General features: G+C 39.9%; 1 protein-coding gene and 1 long non-coding RNA gene across 2 annotated transcripts in view; both read right to left on the bottom strand.

The window, feature by feature from the left end:
• LOC117510644 overlaps nt 1-7,914 on the bottom strand; it is a 28,739-nt gene extending 20,825 nt beyond the window's left edge. Inside the window, exon 1 of the long non-coding RNA XR_004560775.1 lies at nt 6,274-7,914. This is a non-coding gene — a long non-coding RNA (uncharacterized LOC117510644). The remainder of the gene's footprint in view (nt 1-6,273) is intronic.
• A 331-nt stretch (nt 7,915-8,245) lies between these two features.
• The window catches only part of agtpbp1 (ATP/GTP binding protein 1), a 172,684-nt gene continuing 155,475 nt past the window's right edge, over nt 8,246-25,454 (bottom strand). The window contains 3 exon segments of the mRNA XM_034170437.1: nt 8,246-9,379; nt 17,168-17,319; nt 23,955-24,131. Coding sequence (XP_034026328.1) covers nt 9,199-9,379; nt 17,168-17,319; nt 23,955-24,131 — 510 coding nt within the window. The 3' untranslated portion in view covers nt 8,246-9,198.

Here is a 25,454-nt window from a genome sequence, read left to right as displayed (position 1 = left end):
CATTGCAGCGCTTATTCCAGGCCATATGATTACCTGTAGTTTCGGCACTCTGATGACATGCGTTGTGACGCATCTGTTGCATGACGGGACGGGATGCAGACCAAAGGGACACGATGGAGCCGTGGTCACCGCGTTTGGACAGGACAAACCGGCGTCCAGAGCCTCTATGGATGTACCTGGGTCGTTGTGGAAGCTCTCGTTGCTGTGGGAGGGCTCCACTGTTGTTGGCGTTAGCCCAGAGCCACTGCTGTGAGGAGGCAGTTGACAGCATGGTGCAGGATGGTGCGGTGGTGCTAGCAGGTAGCCGAGATCCAGACAAGCAGCGATGGAAAACAGCTACACAAGCCAGGATAGTCCACAACACGAACACGAACTGTAAACGACATGCAGGCATCCGCTTGTACGCGGAGGCGATGCAGGATCTGTAGATACTGATCGAGTGCCGTGTGATAGCAGCAACTAGTATCGCTAGCATAACCGGACCAAACAAGCGGGCATCAGGGTTGCAAACACCCGGGTATGGACAGTCCAAGGAGGTCATACAGCACCAGGACATCACCAAGGGCTCAGTTCGTCTTGGAGGCACAACCAGACATCAGGATGCCAGAGGAGAAGATGAAGATACCGGTTTCAACTTAGTGACCGGTAAGTACCGGTAACACCCCTGACACAGTCGAACTCAAAGTGCTTCAAAAAATTAGTACCTCGATGTTCTAGTCAAATACTGTGGTGAATTGCAGTACACAACAGCTTAGTAGACTGGGGATTTTCAGCGGGATTTGCAGGGAAGCGGCGAACAAACAGCGCCAGCATCCTCCCCAACACTTCTGCAGTTTCTAACTGCAAGAACGCAAACAATTTAAAAACACATTAAGACTGTAAATTAATATTTAAAAAATTACACAATTAACAGGAAATAAAAGGATTGAGTTCTTCATAAAACAGTTGAGGTCTAAGGTTTTACAACCCCTGGCAAAAATTATGGAATCACCGGCCTCGGAGGATGTTCATTCAGTTGTTTAATTTTGTAGAAAAAAAGCAGATCACAGACATGACACAAAACTAAAGTCATTTCAAATGGCAACTTTCTGGCTTTAAGAAACACTATAAGAAATCAGGGGAAAAAAATTGTGGCAGTCAGTAACGGTTACTTTTATAGACCAAGCAGAGGAAAAAAACATGGAATAGCTCAATTCTGAGGAAAAAAATTATGGAATCATGAAAAACAAAAGAACGCTCCAACACATCACTTGTATTTTGTTGTACCACCTCTGGCTTTTATAACAGCTTGCAGTCTCTGAGACATGGACTTAATGAGTGACAAACAGTACTCTTCATCAATCTGGCTCCAACTTTCTCTGATTGCTGTTGCCAGATCAGCTTTGCAGGTTGGAGCCTTGTCATGGACCATTTTCTTCAACTTCCAAAGATTTTCAATTGGATTAAGATCCGGACTATTTGCAGGCCATGACATTGACCCTATGTGTCTTTTTGCAAGGAATGTTTTCACAGTTTTTGCTCTATGGCAAGATGCATTATCATCTTGAACAATGATTTCATCATCCCCAAACAACCTTTCAATTGATGGGATAAGAAAAGTGTCCAAAATATCAATGTAAACTTGTGCATTTATTGATGATGTAATGACAGCCATCTCCCCAGTGCCTTTACCTGACATGCAGCCCCATATCATCAATGACTGTGGAAATTTACATGTTCTCTTCAGGCAGTCATCTTTCTAAATCTCATTGGAACGGCACCAAACAAAAGTTTCAGCATCATCACCTTGCCCAATGCAGATTCGAGATTCATCACTGAATATGACTTTCATCCAGTCATCCACAGTCCACGATTGCTTTTCCTTAGCCCATTGTAACCTTGTTTTTTTCTGTTTAGGTGTTAATGATGGCTTTCGTTTAGCTTTTCTGTATGTAAATCCCATTTCCTTTAGGCGGTTTCTTACAGTTCTGTCACAGACGTTGACTCCAGTTTCCTCTCATTTGTTTTGTTGTGCATTTTCGATTTCTGAGACATATTGCTTTAAGTTTTCTGTCTTGACGCTTTGATGTCTTCCTTGGTCTACCAGTATGTTTGCCTTTAACAACCTTCCAATGTTGTTTGTATTTGGTCCAGAGTTTAGACACAGCTGACTGTGAACAACCAACATATTTTGCAACATTGCGTGATGATTTACCCTCTTTTAAAAGTTTGATAATCCTCTCCTTTGTTTCAATTGACATCTCTCGTGTTGGAGCCATGATTCATGTCAGTCCACTTGGTGCAACAGCTCTCCAAGGTGTGATAACTCCTTTTTAGATGCAGACTAACGAGCAGATCTGATTTGATGCAGGTGTTAGTTTTGGGGATGAAAATTTACAGGGTGATTCCATAATTTTTTCCTCAGAATTGAGTGAGTCCATATTTTTTTCCCTCTGCTTGGTCTAAAAAGTAACCGTTACTGACTGCCACAATTTTTTTCCCCTGATTTCTTATAGTGTTTCTTAAAGCCAGAAAGTTGCCATTTGAAATGACTTTAGTTTTGTGTCATGTCTATGATCTGCTTTTTTCAACAAAATTAAACAACTGAATGAACATCCTCCGAGGCCGGTGATTCCATAATTTTTGCCAGGGGTTGTATGTCAGCTACCTAGTTTATAAACACTACCCAATCTGGAGCCAGTGGATCCCCATAGGCAACACACTAGTAGCTTTTATTTCCATACACACAGATGCACACTGCACATTGTTCCAAATCAAAACATGAAGAAAAATGTATCAAATTTGTTCTTAAGGAAAAAAAAGTAATATTAGGCTGTTCAAAAAAAACAGCATCATCTGCATTTTTCTTTGCAAACTCAAACATTTACTGTATGAACTGAAAAATGCTTGAAGATTTATCTTTCTTGTGAATGACTGAGCTAATATTTAGTTGCATAACCACTGTTTTTGAAAACTGCTTCACATCTGTGTTCCATGTGGTCGACCAACTTCTAGCACCTGTGAACAGCAATTCCAGCCCAGGACGATTGGACTACATTCCACAATTCCTCTGCATTTCTTAGTTTTGCCTCGGAAAGATTTTTGATGTCACCTCACAGGTTTTCTATTGGATTAAGGTCTGGGGATTGGGCCACTCCATAATGTTAATCTTGTTGGTCTGGAATCAAGTTTGCTGGTGTGTTTGGGCTTGCTGTCTTCTTAAAACACCCATTTCAAGGGAATTTCCTATTTGGCGCACGGCAACATGACTTCTTCAACTATTCTGATGCATTCAAACTAATCAATGATTCCTGGTATTCCATAAATAGGCCCAACACCAAAGTATAAGAAACACCCCATATCAAGATGTTTGCTTCACCAAGCTTCACTATCTTCACAGTGTACTGTGATTTGAATTCAGTTTTTGGGGGTCGTCTGACAAACTGTTTGGTTCCTAGATCCAAAAGAACAGTCTTGCTTTCATCAGTCCACAAAATGTTGTCCCATTTCTTTAGGCTCGTCAGTGTGTTCTTTGGCAAATTGTAACCTCTGCAGCACGTTGTTTTCTTGGCAGCGGGACTTTGCAGGGGCTTGCTGCCCATAGTTTGGCTTCACATAGGCGTCCTCTAATTGTTACAGTACTCACAGGTAGCTTTAGATGCTCTTTGATCACCCTGGAGCTGATCATTGGCTGAGTCTTTGCCATTCTGGCTGTTCTACGATCCTTTTGAATGATGATTTTCAGTTTTCTTCCACGTTTTTCTGGTTTTGGCTGACATTTTAAAGGATTTGAGATCATTTTAGCAGAGCAGACTATCATTTTCTGCACTTCTTTATATGTTTTCCATTTTACTCAGATTTTCAAAGAGAAATGCCCTGAAACCAGCATTTACATTTGCTGCCTTCATCCTTAAATAAGGGCCCCCTGTAAGGGTGTAATAAGGGTCACAGAAAGAAAAATGCAGACACTATTTTTTATTTTTTGAACAGCCTAATATCCTTTTTCTTCACTTTCTGTAAATTAATAACAAATTTGATAAATTCTTCATGTTTTGATTTGGAACAGAATGAACATCCCATTTTCCTCAGGCTTTCAAAGAGAAAAGCATGTTCAACAGGTGCTGGCTTCATCCTTAAAATAGGGGACACCTGATTCACACCTGTTTGTTCCACAAAATTGATGAACTCACTGACTGAATGCCACACTACTACAACCCCTGGCAAAAATTATGGAATCACCGGCCTCGGAGGATGTTCATTCTGTTGTTTAATTTTGTAGAAAAAAAGCAGATCACAGACATGACACAAAACTAAAGTCATTTCAAATGGCAACTTTCTGGCTTTAAGAAACACTATAAGAAATCAAGAAAAAAAGATTGTGGCAGTCAGTAACGGTTACTTTTTTAGACCAAGCAGAGGAAAAAAATATGGACTCACTCAATTCTGAGGAATAAATTATGGAATCACCCTGTAAATTTCCATCCCCAAAACTAACACCTGCATCAAATCACATCTGCTCGTTGACATTAACCCTAAGTCATGAAATTGACCCTATGTGTCTTTTTTCAAGGAATGTTTTCACAGTTTTTGCTCTATGGCAAGATGCATTATCTTCTTGAAAAATGATTTCATCATCCTTAAACATCAGAAAAGTGTCCAAAATATCAACGTAAACTTGTGCATTTATTGATGATGTAATGACAGCCATCTCCCCAGTGCCTTTACCTGACATGCAGCCCCATATCATCAATGACTGTGGAAATTTACATGTTGTCTTCAGGCAGTGATCTTTATAAATCTCATTGGAACGGCACCAAACAAAAGTTCCAGCATCATCACCTTGCTCAATGCAGATTTGAGATTCATCACTGAATATGACTTTCAACCAGTCATCCACAGTCCACGATTGCTTTTCTTTAGCCCATTGTAACCTTGTTTTTTTCTGTTTAGGTGTTAATGATGGCTTTTGTTTAGCTTTTCTGTATGTAAATCCCATTTCCTTTAGGCGGTTTCTTACAGTTCGGTCACAGACGTTGACTCCAGTTTCCTCCCATTCGTTCCTCATTTGTTTTGTTGTGCATTTTCGATTTTTGAGACATATTGCTTTAAGTTTTCTGTCTTGACGCTTTGATGTCTTCCTTGGTCTACCAGTATGTTTGCCTTTAACAACCTTCCCATGTTGTTTGTATTTGGTCCAGAGTTTAGACACAGCTGACTGTGAACAACCAACATCTTTTGCAACATTGCGTGATGATTTACCCTCTTTTAAGAGTTTGATAATCCTCTCCTTTGTTTCAACTGACATCTCTCGTGTTGGAGCCATGATTCATGTCAGTCCACTTGGTGCAACAGCTCTCCAAGGTGTGATCACTCCTTTTTAGATGCAGACTAACAAGCAGATGTGATTTGATGCAGGTGTTAGTTTTGGGGATGAAAATTTACAGGGTGATTCCATAATTTATTCCTCAGAATTGAGTGAGTCCATATTTTTTCCTCTGCTTGGTCTAAAAAAGTAAACCGTTACTGACTGCCACAATCTTTTTTCTTGATTTCGTATAGTGTTTCTTAAAGCCAGAAAGTTGCCATTTGAAATGACTTTAGTTTTGTGTCATGTCTGTGATCTGCTTTTTTTCTACAAAATTAAACAACTGAATGAACATCCTCCGAGGCCAGTGATCCCATAATTTTTGCCAGGGGTTGTATTATTGTGAACACCCCCATTTCTACTTTTTTTTTTACTAATAGCCCAATTTCATAGCCTTAAGAGTGTGCATATCATGAATGCTTGGTCTTGTTGGATGTGTGAGAATCTACTGAATCTACTGGTACCTTGTTTCCCATGTAACAATAAGAAATATACTCAAAACCTGGATTAATCTTTTTAGTCACATAGGACTACTATTATTCTGAACACTACTGTATGTGTTGCTAGATGAAATGCGTGTTCAATAGATTTATATACATTTTTGCCTTTTAAAATATGTACAGTAATGTTACCAACCACTCCTCTCTTTTAATAAGCTGCATTAGCATGATTTGTGCTTTTTACTTTGGCAAACTCAATTGCTGCACTTTATAAAATTTGTCAGAAATAATTAACAAGAAGACAACCATTTACCACTTTCACATTTTATTTCCCTTAGCTTTACCATTCAATTTTCTGCAATACAATAAACATCAAATAGGCCATCTTTACTTGGTTATTGACAAATGTAACAAAAACACTCCAGCATATGTTGATAAATAGCTACAGAAAATGAAAAAGAAGAAAAAAAGACATGGGCACAGTCATACATACACACAGGTAATGACACACCAAGCCAGGTAATTGCTCTCTGGGTGTTTGTAAGCTGTTCATCACTGAAGTCTAGAGCCAAGACAAATGTAGAAATGAAAATAAAATGCAAGAGCTTAGAGTGAAGGAAAGAAAGAAGCAGAAATAGAGATGGATACAGAAAACAAATAAGTGACTGGGAGAAAGAAAAGGGTAAGAAGCAGTAATCAAATTTGAAGAAAGAACATTGTGTAAGAGCATTAACTGGACTGAGTAATGGAAAAACTTAAAACTCAAGCACACATACTTAAAATGCTGAATTGTCTGATTGACATTCAAGTTGCATCCCAGAAACAAATTAATAAATAAAAAACAAATTAAAAACTGAAAAAGTGCACTGCCTAGCAGTTCTAGCTCAACAAAAATGTAACACTTCCATAAATTGAGAATAATGTAACAAATTAATCTGTACAAAGCACTGCACCTTTATTATTATTTTATGTGGGTGCATGTGTTTTTCCAAAGGGTTTTTTTTTATGCAAAAGAGAGAATAAAATAAAAATGATTCCAGTATAATTTGTAAAATTTTACAGCAACGCTACCATTAGCTCCGAGTTGAACAGTGTGTTACTTTTTTTTTTGTTAAATCCATATATCAAGCTCGAGTGTAACGTCTTGTGTGCAGAGTGGATGTCCAAATTGCCAAATGATCATTTGCAGGTCGTGCTTCTTCTTTATTAGTGCTACATCTACCATTATAATATCACAAAACCTAAAACACAAAATATCCCTGTGAGTATCCCACATTTACTCTTTATTACTGCAGTACAAGACAATCACAACCAAGTCTCTCCTTGTGATTCATGTGTGTATTTATATTTGATAGTCATGTTGTATGCATGGTAATCATCATAAACATGAGAACATTCCATATTTGTGTAATATATTTGTTGATTTTAATTTTGAATAAAAGGCAAAGTGCACAGCGGTGATTGGACTGTATGTGTTAGCCAGGGTGGGAAGGGCATCAAAAATGTGAGGTCACAACTTTTGTGGAGAGATTTTTTTTTTAATTCTATACATATGTGTGTGTATGTATATATATTTATATAAACAGCTGAGCCTGTTAACTTGCGTGAGTTGGGGTCCACAAAATCAAGTTATCTGAAACCGTGAGTTAATTAAGTTGACCAAAAAAATCTTAAAATCAGCTTACTGTGCCATATTATAATAGTTTTGATGATTTGAAGTGTGATTCCTTCCTGGATGGTGATGATTTCTTCATCTGAGTGGGTTCAGGTCAGCGATGAGGGCTTCGCTAGTGCATGTGGTGGGCATGTGTGAGGCAGGCGTGTGTATAAATTCCAGCCCAATCTGAATTGGCAGTAAGGATCTAAAGAGTCACATCCAAAAACTCTGAATAATCAGGAATCTTCCACACAGAATCATCCAACCTCATTGCTGAACTGCAGCAACTGGAGGAAAAATAAATCATTGCCTGCATTGGTGACCCCTCCCAAAAATCAAAATTGACTTTTATAGGTCATCTAAATTTTCAGGGTCCACAACTTGACTGCGAGTAAAACCAAATCGTGACTTACACGAGTCAATGTGGCTCGCCTGTATGTGTGTGTGTGTATATATATATATATATATATATATATATATATATATATATATATATATATATATATATATATATATATATATATATATATATATATACACACACACAGACACATATATATGCAAAAATGAGGAAAACAATTATTTCATCCATTTTGGAATAAGGCTGCAACATAGCAAAATGTGGAAAAAGTGAATACTTCCCAGATGCACCGTATGTGCAATAATAACTTACTAGCAAACTGTAATTTCTCTCTCTCTCTCTCTATATATATATATATATCATATTTAGACATCACTACTTTTGTCTATCAGAGGGAGGAAGGAAGCAAGCATGGAAGGATGTAGTTCATTCGTATCCATATGTTGTTCTGTTGCGCAAATGCTAGTTTCTCTAACACACGTTCAGGATGGCCAAACTGATTCCACATGAGGTCCAAAGACTCATGGGGAACAAAATCTGTTAGTGCAGCTGCCACTATATTACACAATCACAGCCCATTAAAGCAGAGTGAGGATCAGCTGTGAAAAATGAGAGTGCGGACAAAGGTTCATGTCACAGACCTTGCCTGAGGCTACGTGGTGTCTGAGGTCATGGGATACATTTCTCACTTTTGTCATTCCTGTGACTCTGTGAATTTCCACTGTGACTCTGAGGACTTATGCTGGCCGTTCTGAAGGGAGGCAGGGTGTAACACTATTAGGCCAGTGGGAAAACAAGATTACTTCATGTGGGGGAGAAAGTATTTGTGACCATTAATAAAGACAAATATCCATCACTTGTGAAATTCTGATGCTAAGTGGTTCTGAACAGCATACAGTCATAAAGTCTATGTATAAATGGTTCACTGTGACGGTACAACTCTATTCCAGACAGGCTGACTAGCATAGACTCCAAATTTACCATCAAATATTGATCTTGTTGGCTAGTTACTGCTGGTTTCATAAATATTTGGACACTGACAAAGTTCTTTTCCCACAGTGCATGAGTCTTTCAAGCAAATAAAATATACATTTGAGCTTCCATTTAAGGCTATTTGCATCCAAATGGGGAGACTATTGAGGAACTACAGTAATTTAGAAAGTGAATGAATGAGTGAACTAATTATTTCTAGTCCTTAAAAAGTACTATACTTCCTCCATTGTTCTCGATTTGGATGTAAATATGGATTGGATGATTTTTATGTAAATATGTTGTCTTAGACTGCAAAAGTAAGACCTTTGTCAATGGCAAAACATTTATGGGCCTGCATATGGCTAGACTGACAGATGTGGAGATAAACCCATCAGCCACGTTACTAAATGAACTACATTTTGGCTTAAGCTTGGTCCTTGTAACATTCGTGGTCTGATACCAGGTCATGGTGTTCAGGAGTCTCATGGAGTCCACTGCCTGAGTCGTTTTCAGGTTCAGCATCCTCATCATTGCTCTCTGCGCTGTAGTCTATCACCTCCAAAAAGGCCGGCTCATCCTCCTCCATCACATACGTGGTGGGGCAGCTGCTAGAGAACAAACCAGGGTAACATTAATAAACTGGCTTTGAACAGCACAGACTATACACCACATCAGTACTTAGCATTTACCATGAACTTGCCAACAATTAGCTTTGTATCATCTGTGGTGTTCTCTTTGCTCATCACCTTCATTTCTTTACCACAAAGTGGCATTGAATTTATTATCATTATGCACACTTTCAAATTAATACTGTGTTATCTCGATGATAAGTCATGGTTTTGTTTTGTTTGGCTGGTCCTGCAACTACTAGTTCTTTGAAAAAACTTGAAATGAAATGAAAAAAAAAATTGCACTGTGGCTTAGCGTTGTGGGATTGCTTCCTACTTAGTCCTTTAATACACCATTGTAAGACTTTGTCAATTAAAAAACAAAAAAAAAATATTTGAAAGCGAAAATAGTGAAATATAATTATTACAAAAACACAAACCTCATATATAACAATTTAATTAATATACGACAAAAGTGGTAACCTTATAAAAAAATATTAAAATTACTTTAACTTATAAGTAGGACATGTTAACAAACAACGACTGAGTGCCATCACTGGTGAGGCTGGGTTGTATTCTTTCCTGAGGGTCTTAATGGTTAAATGGTTGCTGTTCTTTGAGGTTTTAGTGGCTTTAGTGGGTTTTTAATGGTGTTAATGGGCTGAAATGCGATCCCTGGGAGACAGTCGATCAGGGGGCTCAGACAATGATCTCCCACCATGCACACCACAGTGTAAGTGCGCACGAGACAGCCAAACTGTGCTGTATATAAACAGTGAATGTGCAAGTCTCTGATAATGTGCATGTGCGCGTGAGTGTGTAATGATCACTTTTGTCCAAACAGATAATGAGAGTTGCAAGAGAAATCCTCAGACATTACAGGCCATTATAGAAATACCAAACCCCATCACTCTTTTATGTTTTTCACATTTTCTGTACCAAGTGATGTCAAGACCATATGTATATGTGTGTGTGTGTGTGTCTGTGTGTGTTAAAGTGATCACATTTTTTCTTATTTTGTTTTACATTACATATTTATTCCCTTTCCATTTTATTTAAAAGTTTTAGGCACATTAAATGTGCTGAAATGTTTTGCACAGTACTGTATATCCACCGCTTTCACTGGATCAGAGACGCCCAGTTATTTGTTCTCTATGGGCACAATATTGTTACTGTGATGACCTATTAAAAAGTAAGTGGTGCCATACCAAAGCCCACGCATTAAACCATAAACCCAGGACGAGAGCAACCAATCCCAAAGGATGCTCATACACACACACACACACACACACACACACACCGCCAAAACACTTTTTGAGTCCCTTAATGACCACATACATAAATGATAAATGAATATATCAATATGAGAGGAGAGTAGGTTAGTAAGAGACAGAGAAACAAAGAGACAGGGAACATAAGAGGCACCAGAGCATTAAGTGGTGGTGAATACAACAGGCTATGCCTCCAAATCGACTGCTTTAACCAATCTTTGGTGAGGATAAAGCTGAGGTTTTCAGATGGAAATTAAAATAATGTTTGTGGTCACAGAATGTCAAGTTGAATAATTTAAAGTGAAGTACATACAGCTGGATCTGTTTGGACATCATACTGCTGAACAGGAAATTTAAACAAGATTTTACATTAAGCCTGTGGTCACAAATGACCACATTAACATACATAAACAAACAGCAACAGATAGAAGATAGAATATTAACAATAGGACACAAAGATTATGTTGTATTAAACAGGCATACAAGTTAGTATTTAATTTCAAAGTTAACATGAAATGACAAAGCACTGATGTTAATAAAGCACCAACGATTAGATGTAGAGATTAATGGTGGAGGAAAAATATCTATACTCACAATATTGTGATATTTAATTTTCCGATATGAAATTCATTTAAATGTCCATATATAACGCAATGCCAAAATACCCTCGGCCGTTATCAGCATTGTCTTCATAATTTGCAGATGTTTAATTGGTATCCCAGTACAAACTATACGAGGGCTGTCAATAAAGTATAGGTCCTTTTTATTTTTTTCAAAAACTATATGGATTTCATTCATATGTTTTTACGTCAGACATGCTTGAACCCTCGTGCGCATGCGTGAGTTTTTCCATGCCTGTCGGTGATGTCATCCGCCTGTGAGCACTCCGTGTGGGAGGAGTCGTCCAGTCCCTCGTCGGAATTCCTTTGTCTGAGAAGTTGCTGAGAGACTGGCGCGTTGTTTGATCAAAATTTTTTCTAAACCTGTGAGGCACATCGAAGTGGACACGGTTAGAAAAATTAAGCTGGTTTTCGGTGAAAATTTTAACGGCTGATGAGAGATTTTGAGGTGATACTGTCGCTTTAAGGACTTCCCACGCAGTGGGACGTCGCGCAGCGCTCCCAGGCGCCGTCGTCAGCCTGTTTCAAGCTGAAAACCTCCACATTTCAGGCTCTATTGATCCAGGACGTCGTGAGAGAACAGAGAAGTTTCAGAAGAAATCGGTTTCAGCATTTTATCCGGATATTCCACTGTTAAAGGAGATTTTTTTAATGAAAGACATGCGGACAGGTCCGCGCGTCGGGACGCAGCCGGCGCGGTGCAGCGGCACAGGAAAAACACCTCCGTGTTGATAACCATTTGTAAAATCCAGGCGGCTTTTGATGGCTTTCAGTGGAGTGAGTATCTGAGAAATTGTTTTAACAGTTGGGCATGTTCCAACTTGTCCTTAAGGCTTCCAACAGAGGTGTTTTTCCTGTGGCGGAGCATCGCGGCGGCTGCGAGCCGACGCTGCAATCCGTCCGCACGTCTTTCATTAAAAAAATCTCCTTTAACAGTGGAATATCCGGATAAAATGCTGAAACCGACTTCTTCTGAAACTTCTCTGTTCTCTCACGACGTCCTGGATCAATAGAGCCTGAAATGTGGAGGTTTTCAGCTTGAAACAGGCTGACAACGGTGCCTGGGAGCGCTCCGCGACGTCCCACTGCGTGGGAAATCCTTAAAGCGACAGTATCACCTCAAAATCTCTCATCAGCCGTTAAAATTTTCACCGAAAACCAGCTTAATTTTTCGAACCGTGTCCACTTCGATGTGCCTCACAGGTTTAGAAAAAATTTTGATCAAACAAAGCGCCAGTCTCTCAGCAACTTCTCAGACAAAGGAATTCCGACGAGGGGCTGGACGACTCCTCCCACAAGGAGTGCTCACAGGCGAATGACGTCACCGATAGGCGTGGAAAAACTCACGCATGCGCACGAGGGTTCAAGCATGTCTGACGTAAAAACATATGAATGAAATCCATATAGTTTTTGAAAAAAATAAAAAGGACCTATACTTTATTGACAGACCTCGTATATATAAAATTATACATTTATTGTTATTTCCATTAGTTATTATGATCCTATTGTCTTATTTACAATTTGTGCATGTTCAATCAAGCCCCTGTATTTTTTCATGTGATAAGGCAAGGCGCACAATGGAAATAAGCGTTTATACTTTATTGTGTTGTCAGTTATCATTGATATAGTCACCTCTGCATGTTTATATTGATGTTGCAGAACAAACTCACTCAATCAATCAATCATGAAGAATATTTTATTTGCCTTTTAACAGTGTCTGCAGGAGGGTGTGCATTTGTGCATACATGAGCTTTTGAAAAGACTGAAGTTACCTTTGACCGTTTGTGATGCGCATGTATGCTGACACCCAGGAGATGGCTTGTAAACCACTTCAGAGGTTTTATCAGGTTACAAAAATAGCATTTTCAGTTTTTTAAGTGTTTATTTCTCATGAGCTTTTACGTCAGATTTACACAGAAATGCAGCGGTTTCAGAGAGGATTCTGCCACGTTGAATTTGCTGCAAATTCAACAATTGGCTGTCACCCCCCCACCCACCAAAAAAAGGAAAAAAAAAAAAAAAAACATTTGCATGATTCATAGCATAAAAATAGGATACAGAATGTAACCGTTTGACCGCTTAAATAGGTCAAGGTTAGCCATCTTTGAAGTTGTCCAAGGTCTGTGCCAGGGTCTCCAATTGGTTCAAAATGCTGCTGCCAGAATTTTGACAAGAAACAGAAAGTTTGATGACATTACACTGGTTTTGGACTCCCTTCATTGACTTCCTGTCTCTGTGATGTCTGATTTTAAGGTTCTGTTACTAACTTGTAAAATTATTCATGGACCAGCGCCTCCGTACCTAGCCGACCTAATTACACCCTAAGTACCCGCCTGTGCTCTGTATTCTCAGGATGCAGGACTACTTTGTGTACCTAAGGCAAAAAAAAAAAAAAAAAAGCTGACAGGCCACAGGGCCTTCGCTTATCGTTTGTCTGTCTTGTGGAATGATCTCCCTGCATATATAAAACAGTCAAATTCCATAAAGACATTCAAGTCCAGACTAAAGACATCTATTCTCCCTCTCGTATAGTTAGCATAGAGGTGTAATATGGAATTATGATTCCTTTCCTTTTAATTCATATTATTAGCAACAGAACTGGTCTCAGCCTCACTACATCTAAATTCCAGGTCAGTTAGTGAAGCACAGGGCTAGCTGCTGGCAACCACTTTGGTAATCTCTCTGCTTCCTTGTTGACTCACTGCTGGTGAACTAATGCCTTTGATGCAGTTATTTCAGGTTGACTGATTGTGCTTTTTTTTTTTCCTGTCTGAGGCGTTGACAAGCACTTTAATGGACACTGGCCCTGGAATAAGCATTATGAGATTGGATCAAATTTTGGCTACCAATCAAACCTGCGTAAACATGGTAAAGATGGTAGAATGCAATATAAACCTGAGTGATCAGTGCAGTTTAGATGCTTTTAAAAGGTAGAATGTCAATGACTGAAACATTTTTGTAAGCGGTAAGTTCTCTGTGTTGATGCAAACGCAAAGATGAACCTAATGCGTCATGATACAGTGTGGTAACTGTAAATCTGCTCTGTGTTTTAACCACTGAAGACGAGGTGAAACAAATCAAACAAGATTATGAGAACTTGCTTGTGGTCGACGGAATGATTACACCCAACCCATTGAAACTGGCAGATGGATGGTCTGACAAAAAGTGTGGCATCCAAGCATGTATGCAGATTCTTCTTTGTTTTTCTGCTGTTCCCGTTAGGGGTCGCCACAGCAGATCAATCATTTCCATCTCACCCTGTCCTCTGTATCTTCCTCTGTCACACCAACCACCTGCATGTCCTCTCTCAGCACATCCATGAACCTCCTCTTTGGTCTCCCTCTTCTCCTCCTGCCTGGTGGCTCCATCCTCAGCATCCTTCTCCCTATATACCCTGGGTCCCTCCTCCGCACATGTCCAAACAATCTCAATCCCGCCTCTCTGACTTTGTCTCCAAACCGTCCCACCTGAGCTGTCCCTCTATGTTCATTCCTAAGCGTGTCCATTCTTGTCACTCCCAAAGAGAATCTCAACATCTTCAGCTCTGCCACCTCCAGCTCTGCCTCCTGTCTTTTTGTTAGTGCCACTGTCTCTAAACCATACAACATAGCTGGTCTCACTACTGTTTTGTAAACTTTCCCCTTCACTCTTGCTGATATTCTTCGGTCACAAATCACTCCTGCCACCTTTCTCCACCCACTCCACCCTGCCTGCACTCTCTTCTTCACCTCTCTACCACACTCTCCATTACTTTGAACAGTTGACCCCAAATATTTAAACTCATCTACTTTCACCACTTCTACTCCTTGTAACTGCACTATTCCACTGGGCTCCCTCTCATTCACACACATGTACTCAGTCTTGCTTCTACTGACTTTCATTCCCCTTCTCTCCAAAGCATATCTCCACTTCTCCAGACTAGACTCAACTTGCTCTCTACTCTCACTACAGATCACAATGTCATCTGCAAACATCATAGTCCATGGGGACTCCTGTCTGATCTCATCTGTCAACCTGTCCATCACCACTGCAAACAGATACTGCTGAGTATTTGATGGAAAATGACTAGAGAGCAAGGAAGGTACGTCTTGTCATCGTTCCCCATAGCAATGCTCCGTTCACGTTATTAAATTGACTGTCATAACTATAACTGACAAACTTAATACTTTAACCCCTCTCTTGCATCCTTCAGAGTTATTCTTCTCTGTAGGAAACTCTGCAAAACAAACAGCGGCTCTCATGTGCATTCTGGATCTTTGTGCTCACAATTATGAATATCACACTGGCTTTTACGTCACCTTTCAACTCTATCATAACTGCTTGCACAGGCAACAATAGCACAATGTGCACCTATCATGTTTACAGTTCACCTGAACTTCAAGCTTAAAGTTTAACCACAGTTGAAGCTACATTTCCTGTAACACCCCATAATCATGCTACCTGAGTTTGGTCGGTGTTTGCTAGCCAAACAAGAGCAAGGCTCAGAGTTCAAGCATGTGTAGTGATGATGCACACTTGGCTTATTGGGTGCACAAGCTTGAATTTACTTTGGATCTTCTCTAAGGGCCCCGTTACACAAGATGGCAGCAGTTGTGAGGACACTGTATTTGTTATTATGTGCCAAATCCACAGATGGGACACAAAAACAACTTTCTGTGTAACGCTTCAGCGGCCCTTGTAGGGTGTTGTTGTCTCCAGTGGAGTTGGTGCGCAACAGATGACATCACATTTCCACCAAGATCTGCCGCTTTTTTGACATATATGCTGGATTTAAGCGGTGTGTCATGGTCTAAAAGCATGACGTCATATTTCCTCTCTGTTGTTGTGCACTCTGAGAGAGAGAGAGAGAGAGAGATAGAGAGCGGACAAAACAAGTTAAGTATTAAGTGATTAATTTTCCGCACTCTTCAGTCTGAGTGTGTTTCTACGTCATTCACACGGGTGGTGCCAGCTAACTCTACAGTAAGAAATGACACTATTGGATAACAGCCCATTGTTACATTGTGAGTGTGCATGCATCCAGGCAATATCTTGCTTGGATGGCACTTGGATGGCACCACTGTCCCAGCTTTTTTGAAACGTGTTGCAGGCATCCATTTAAAAACGAGCAAATAACTGCACAAAAATAAAAAAGTTTATCATTGTATTCTGTTTTTATTTACATTTCACACAACGTCCCAACTTCGTTGGAATTGGGGTTGTAACATCACAACATACTATATCGCAGAAAACAAAATTATCACATTGTCACTTTGTTCAATGTTGTGCAGCCCTAGTAAATGATTTAATTATAAACTTAAGAATTTCCTGCCTTTTTATTCTCTCAGAAATAATGACACTGCTGACAATGTCTGACCATTTACTCCTCACTCCAGTCTTCATTATATTCATCACACATGATCACTGACAGAATTTTAATGATGCTCCCAGCAGCACTGCATAAATGTAGGCCTGTATTTGTCTCAAGTAGTGCTTCAGAGGGGAGCAGACTGAAAAGCCACACCATGCCAATGGCAATTGCATATGGCAGTAATGAAGCTATTTTACACAGAGAAAAAGAACAGTATGGAAGTACATTTGAACTATTTTTAAGGTTATATTTCAAACTGGAAACCTTAAAAAGATTGGTAAAACTGTATGTATAGGCATAAAATCTGTGACATTAGCAGAAGACTACAGTTCAATATGGCAATCATAGGTCCATCAGTAGAGTGAGCTGTCCACTAACCAAAGGGTTCAAATATTGTTGCAGCCGAATGTTAAAATGCCTTTGACTGTGACGCTGACCTCCTAAATGGCTAAACCTTGGGGCACCTCACCCCTTTTAATGTCACACTAACGCAGGATGAATTTACAGAGAAAACAAGAACTCATAAATAGTGTGTGTTTCTAACCTGATCACTTTTGAATGAGAACCCATGAGATCGCTCTCCAAATCCAGCAGGTTTTGGTGGTTGTGGAGACCTGTCAGCCTCTTCAGTCTTAAGAGTGCCACACAGAAATGGGCTCCCATCTCCTCAAGCTCTCTGGTGCCAATCTGAAGACCCTGGAAAAAATATACATATACAGTGGTCCCTCGGTATAACGCGGTTCACCTTTCGCGGCCTCGCATTTTTTTTTTAGTCCAATTCTGCATGCTTTTTTTTTTTTTTTACAGTGCATTGTGTTCTGCGTCCTCATCAAGCAGACCGGTCGAGGCACCGCGAAGGGAGAGCACACACGTTGTGTTCTGCGTGTCTGTTTATAAGAATCTTCTCGCCCAGAAGAAAAAAGAGCACCAACAACTACCCATAACTGTGTTCTTCACTCGGAAAAAGACACGTGCACCGAGGTGAGACTCAGTGGAAAAAGGCGTGACAGCGGCGCAGCGCCAGGATGAAGAGGCGCGATCAGAGGAACTGTGAAATACTGGTCAGTCACTATTAATAATTTCTTATGTGTCCAACCTCGTAGGTTGATCGTTAAAATTAAATTCGTTAGTTCTAAAAGCCATAATTATTTGTAGGAAAACATTCTATTTTTATTTCTCAAAAAAATGTTTGGAATGTTTGAAAACAGGTTGGTCTTATTTTTCTACTAAGGTTTGAACTTTGAGAGTGTTTACACACAAGAGAAAACAGAAAATGTTAATGCCTGTTTGAGAAAAGTGTATAAAGTGTGTAGTGAGGGGTTTTACAGCCTTAAACGTCTATAATAATTGTAAAAAATAACGCTGACTACTTTGCGGATTTCGCTTATTGCGGGCTATTTTTAGAACGTAACTCCCGCGATAAACGAGGGACCACTGTACATACACACACACACACACACACACATATATATATACATATATATATATGTATATATATATATGTGTGTGTGTGTGTTTCAGTCATAAATTCTGCTGAAATTAGGAGAAAATCTGTAAAAACACTCAGAAATGTGTGGAGATGTTGAACATTAAACACACATGAAAATATAAAAGATACAGAGCAAGAGCGCTCTGAGAGTACAATATCCCCTGCTGGCAACTGCTGCTTTGGTACAAGTGCTTGCTACATTCTGATAACATTACATGATATACAATAGTTGATTTCAGAATGCAGACACCAACTCATGAAACTGGCCGTGTCTAGGTTTGTTAATCAAGGGCCATAATTCTGGTAAAATGTATCAATCTTGTACAATATTACAATATGCGTATTACCAACCTATAATAAGGAATTGTACCGAGTTTCACAAAATCCTCCTGAAGTGTGAGAGGAGCTGATTTCAGAACGCTTATACCCTTTTTGGGATGGGCAGACAGGCGGACAGACAGACAGACAGACAGATGGACAAACAGAAATAGCCATGCCAGCAGGGGATAAAAACTGATCTGTTCAAGATGACCCCTTTTTAATAATGATCTTTTTGTTGTGTGGGCCGCCGAAGAGGAGGTACTGCTGGCCCACCACCAGAGGGCGCCCTGCCTGTTAGCAGGTTTCAGGCACCAGAGGGCGCAGTGGCCAGGCCAAATCCACCAGGTGCACCAGAGGCTGTCAGCAGCTGTCACTCATCACCACTATCCATAAAAGCCTGGGAGAGACACCATAACTCTGCCGAGTTATCAGCTTACCTTACAGGTAAACCAACTCAGCCATTTTGTGCCGTACGCACATGTTTTTGCTTCTGAACTCTTTGCAGTCGGAACCTTGTGTATACTTGCAGCTTGGAGTTGGTTTTGTGGAAGTTTGGAGGAGCTGGCGTTTCCACTCCTCACTCTCCTAAGTATTACATTAGGCACTGCACGTACTCAATTTTCCTGCTCTCTGGGAGTGGAGGATTTTCCCTCAGGAAGGAACTGTGTTTTTGCTGACTGTTTGCTGGGTGTACACACACCCACCTTAACCTGTGTTTGTTCCTGCCAGCAGTACCGGGTCTGACAGCTGGAGCGGTGGCCATCTGGGGATTCAGGACTTGGCGCCTCTGGTGTGTTGCAGTTCTCCGTTGGCGGTGGAACTTCGTGGGTCCCGGCTCTTCTCTGGATAGGCGTCTCCTACCCTCGGGCCTGCCCACGTGGCACCGTTTTGTAATTGACTGTCTAAAGCATATTTGGGTTTTTGTGCACATTTGCAGAATAAACTGTTATTTATTCGGAAATCCTATTGGCCGTTCATTTACGCCCCCTGGCGTGGGTCCGTGTACTTCACTTTCCCAACACTTTTTGGATCAAAGACGACTTCATTTTTAATCTGCCCATTGAACAAATTAAGTATTTTTAAACTGTTTTAAACACAGACATTTGAGATAAAATAGTGACACTTATTAAAGCAAGTTACTTTGGTATAGAAAGTATTTAACAGTATTTCACCTAGGTGTCTTGCTGGCCAGGAGGAAACATTAGGCTCTTTTATTCCTTACGTCAGAGAACAACATAAGGTAATCCATGCACTGCGGATGTGCTGATGGAATTATTTTTCCTTGGTGCCATTTGAAAAAAGAAAACTTCTGTTCTTGTGCTGTTGTTTAAACCATGAAAAAGTGTCCAAAGTCGTGTACATCCAAACCAGTTACTGTACTCAAACACACACACACACACACACACACACACACACACACACACACACACACACACACACACACACACACACACACACACACACACACACACACACACACACACACACACACACACACACACACACACACAGAGTGGGGGAAATAAGTATTTGATCCCCTGTCAATTTTGCAGGTTTTCCCACCTACAAAGAATGGAGAGGTCTGTGTTTTTTATCGTAGGTTCACTTAATTATTGTATGGCCTTGCCTTACAATATAAAGCGCCTTGGGGCAACTGTTTGTTGTGATTTGGCGCTATATAAAAATTGATTGATTGATTGATTGATTGAACTGTGAGAGACAGAATCCAGAAAATCACATTGTATGATTTTTAAATAATTAATTTGCATTTTATTGCATGGAATAAGTATTTGAACACCTACCAACCAGCAAGAATTCTGGCTCTCACAGACCTGTTCATTTTTTCCCTCTCATTTTTTCCCTCTTATTCTGCACTCTTTACCTGTATTAACTGCACCTGTTTGAACTTGTTACCTGTATAAAAGACACCTGTTGACACACTCAATCAATCACACTCCAACCTGTCCACCATGGCCAAGAACAAAGGGCTGTCTAAGGACACCAGGGACAAAACTGTAGACCTGCACAAGGCTGGGATGGACTAGCAATACAATAGACAAGACAAGACAATAGACAAGCAGCTTGGTAGAAGACAACAACTGTTATGATTATTTATGAGAAAGTGGAAGAAACTCAAGATGACTGTCAATCTTCCTCGGCCTGGGGTTCCATGCAAGATCTCACTTTGGGGGGGAAGGATGATTCTGAGAAAGCTCAGAACTACAACCCCTGGCAAAAATTATGGAATCACCGGCCTCGGAAGATGTTCATTCAGTTGTTTAATTTTGTAGAAAAAAAGCAGATCACAGACATGACACAAAACTAAAGTCATTTCAAATGGCAACTTTCTGGCTTTAAGAAACACTATTACAAATCAGGAAAAAAAAATTGTGGCAGTCAGTAACGGTTACTTTTTTAGACCAAACAGAGGGAAAAAAAAATATGGACTCACTCAATTCTCAGGAATAAATTATGGAATCACACTGTAAATTTTCATCCCCAAAACACCTGCATCACATCAGATCTGCTCATTAGTCTGCATCTAAAACGGAGTGATCACACCTTGGAGAGCTGTTGCACCAAGTGGACTGACATGAATCATGGCTCCAACACGACAGATGTCAACTGAAACAAAGGAGAGGATTATCAAACTCTTAAAAGAGGGTAAATCATCACGCAATGTTGCAAAAGATGTTGGTTGTTCACAGTCAGCTGTGTCTAAACTCTGGACCAAATACAAACAACATGGAAAGGTTGTTAAAGGCAAACATACTGGTAGACCAAGGAAGACATCAAAGCGTCAAGACAGAAAACTTAAAGCAATATGTCTCAAAAATCGAAAATGCACAACAAAACAAATGAGGAACGAATGGGAGGAAACTGGAGTCAACTGTAAGAAACCGCCTAAAGGAAATGGGATTTACATACAGAAAAGCTAAACAAAAGCCATCATTAACACCTAAACAGAAAAAAACAAGGTTACAATGGGCTAAGGAAAAGCAATCATGAACTGTGGATGACTGGATGAAAGTCATATTCAGTGATGAATCTCGAATCTGCATTGGGCAAGGTGATGATGCTGGAACTTTTGTTTGGTGCCATTCCAATGAGATTTATAAAGATGAGTGCCTGAAGAGAACATGTAAATTTCCACAGTCATTGATGATATGGGGCTGCATGTCAGGTAAAGGCACTGGGGAGTTGGCTGTCATTACATCATCAATAAATGCACAAGTTTACGTTGATATTTTGGACACTTTTCTTATCCCATCAACTGAAAGGATGTTTGGGGATGATGAAATCATTTTTCAAGATGATAATGCATCTTGCCATAGAGCAAAAACTGAAAACATTCCTTGCAAAAAGACACATAGGGTCAATGTCATGGCCTGCAAATTGTCCAGATCTTAATCCAATTGAAAATCTTTGGTGGAAGTTGAAGAAAATGGTCCATGACAAGGCTCCAACCTGCAAAGCTGATCTGGCAACAGCAATCAGAGAATGTTGGAGCCAGATTGATGAAGAGTACTGTTTGTCACTCATTAAGTCCATGCCTCAGAGACTGCAAGCTGTTATAAAAGCCAGAGGTGGTGCAACAAAATACTAGTGATGTGTTGGAGCGTTCTTTTGTTTTTCATGATTCCATAATTTATTCCTCAGAATTGCGTGAGTCCATATTGTTTTCCCTCTGCTTGGTCTAAAAAAGTAACCGTTATTGACTGCCACATTTTTTTTTCCTGATTTCTTATAGTGTTTCTTAAAGCCAGAAAGTTGCCATTTGAAATGACTTTAGTTTTGTGTCATGTCTGTGATCTGCTTTTTTTCTACAAAATTAAACAACTGAATGACCATCCTTTGAGGCCGGTGAATCCATAATTTTTGCCAGGGGTTGTACACAGGAGGACCTGATCAATGACCTGAAGAGAGCTGGGACCACAGTCACAAAGATTACATTAGTAACACATGATGCTGTCATGGTTTAAAATCCTGCAGGGCAGCAAAGTCCCCCTGCTCAAGCCAGCACATGTCCAGGCCCATTTGAAGTTCACCAGTGACCATCTGGATTATCCAAAGGAGGCATGAGAGAAGGTCATGTGGTCAAATGAGACCAAAATAGCTTTTTCGAATCAGCTCCACTTGCTGTGTTTAGATGAGAACAACCCCAAGAAAACCATCCCAACCGTTAAGCATGGGGGTGGAAACATCATTTTTGGGGGTTGTTTCTGCAAAGGGGACAGGACGACTGCACCGCATTGAAGGGAGGATGGATGGGGTCATGTATTGCGAGATTTTGGCAAACAACCTCCTTCCCTCAGTAAGAGCATTGAAGATGGGTCATGGCTGGGTCTTCCAGCATGACAATGACCCCAAACACACAGCCAGGGCAACGAAGGAGTGGCTCTGTAAGAAGCATTTCAAGGTCCTGAGTGGCCTGGTCAGTCTCCAGACCTGAACTCAATAGAAAATCTTTGGAGGGAGCTGAAACTCCAAACCTGAAAGATCTGGAGAAGATCTGTATGTAGGAGTGGACCAAAATCCCTGTTGCAGTGTGTGAAAACTTGGTCAAGAACTACAGGAAACGTCTGACCTCTGTAATGGCAGACAAATGTTTCTGTACCAATTGTTAAGGTCTGTTTTTCTAGGGGGTCAAATATTATTTCATGCAATAAAATGCAAATTAATTATTTAAAAAAATCATACAATGTGATTTTTTGGATTTTTTTTTAGATTCTGTCTGTCACAGTTGAAGTGTACCTATGATAAAAATACAGACCACTCCATTCTCTGTAGGTGGAAAAACCTGCAAAATTGACAGGGGATCAAATACTTATTTCCTCCACTGTGTGTGTGTGTGTATATATATATATATATATATATATATATATATATATATATATATATATATATATATATATATATATATATATATCAAAAACAGAGATTTCAAAAATTAACACATTGCAGTACTCTAACCAAGTACTATATGTAGTAAGTATGTAGTAAGTACTCTAACTTAATGCATTATTTTGTCAGCCATAATTTATATATATGCAAGATGCATGCAAAAGTCATACAGTATTCAGTCATACAGATTTGCTGTAAGGAGACACTCACACAGTGAGGTTAACCTCAGTTCATCCACAAGCTTTTATGCTTCTTTTACACAAAAGTGGAGCTAAGTACATCCAAACATTGTCTGTCAGTACAGATAAGCAACGAAAGACATTAGTTCCTGCACATCTGGATAAATACTTGCACACAAACCATTGGGGGAAGGAATTGTTCCAAATGACAACCCATATTGCCTGTGGATTTCTTAGATGTTGATATTGGCAGAATTCATGAGGAAGAAATCCAGTTGGGTTGAAAGATGGACAGATACACAGAAAACACAAAGGAAGGAAAAGGGGTCAGCAGCGAGTCAGGGAAAATAGAGTTGATGGAGAGAAGATGAAAAAAGAAGAACTGCAGCCCCACCTTGTGGACATCTGGAGATATGTGGAATCCCTTGCCACCTTACCTTATATTTGCCCTGGTCACAGCCACAGAGTGTGCTCTCCATTGTGTAGCTACGGTGCACACCAATCTCTCTCCATACAACTACACGTGCAGTTGATTCTTTTGAGCGCTCGACAACGAAACTGCAGCTGGCCATGCTGAAGGCCGGAGCAATCTGGGACAAGACCTTAGGGAGGGCCTGAGAAACACATCAAATACAAAACATTTTACCTTTATTTAACCAGGTTAGTCCCACTGAGATGGAGATCTCTTTTGCAAAGGAGACCTGGGACGTGGGTTTCCTCCGGAGCACCCGGAGGACAGAAAAACAAGGTGTTTTTTTTACTCAAAGATCTACAACATTTTCTATTTGCACAAAAGACCTATTTCTCTCAAATACTGTTTACAAATCTGTCTAAATCTGTTAGTGAGCACTTCTCCTTTGCCGAGATAAAGGTTTGGCATATCAACATGCTGACTGAACACCATGATTACTGCACAAGTGTGCCTTGGGCTGGCTACAATAAAAGGCCACTCTGAAATGTTCAGTTTCATTGCACAGCACAATGCCACAGATGTCGCAAGTTTTGAGGGAGCGTGCAGTTGGCATGCTGACTGCAGGAATGTCCACCAGAGCTGTTGGCCATGAATTGAATGTTCATTTCTCTACCAATAAGACGTCTCCAAAGGTGTTTCAGAGAATTTGGTAGTACATCCAACCAGCCTCACAACTGTAGACCACGTGTAAGCCACACTAGCCCAGGACCTCCACATCCAACATGTTCACCTCCAAGATCGTCTGAGATCAGCCACCCAGACAGCTTAGTCTATACAGTGAGAGTGCCAGTTTGCACCCCACTGTCAAAACAAATGAGTGACTAAGGCACTTTTGATTGCGATATTATGCAAAATGTACACCAAATGGGCTTTTCAATATTAAATTAATCCAGATCAAACTTTGTTAGGTGATAGTGAGTGCCAGTCTGGAGCTCACTTTCAAATATGAGAGTGATTGGGGCATGTTTGATTAAGATCTAATGTAAAATATACATTAAATGGGTTTTCAATATTACATTTAAACTGCCACAAAATCTGTAATCTGGATCAGATCCAGATCAACCTTTGTCAGTTGATAAAGGATACCACCCTACATAACAAATATGACAGATATTTGATTTTTTTTTTAGTTATGAATTTTACAAAATTCTTTCAATGTTAAAGATAGGAATTTTTCAAGATTTTTTTCTGACTTCGACCTTTGACCTTAAAATCTGAATCAGTTCTTGCCTATCAGGATATGAATCTTCAGTAAAAATGTCATGACAACATATGAAAAATTGTTGCCTCCAGGCTGTTCACAAACAGACAGACAGGCAAACAAACAAACAAACAAGGACAAAAACATTGGCAGAGCTAAAGGCATTCAATGAAAATGTGCAAAAATCTGTTAGTGTTGGACAAACATGTTTTTAATTTAGGAACATAAGTTGTGCTGCTCTTTTCAGAGCCAATATGAACACGT

This window comes from Thalassophryne amazonica, chromosome 5 (assembly GCF_902500255.1).
Source record: "Thalassophryne amazonica chromosome 5, fThaAma1.1, whole genome shotgun sequence".
NCBI classification, from domain to species: domain Eukaryota; kingdom Metazoa; phylum Chordata; class Actinopteri; order Batrachoidiformes; family Batrachoididae; genus Thalassophryne; species Thalassophryne amazonica.
The sequence above is the reverse complement of the archived record's forward strand: the minus strand, read 5'-3'. Positions and strand labels throughout refer to the sequence as shown.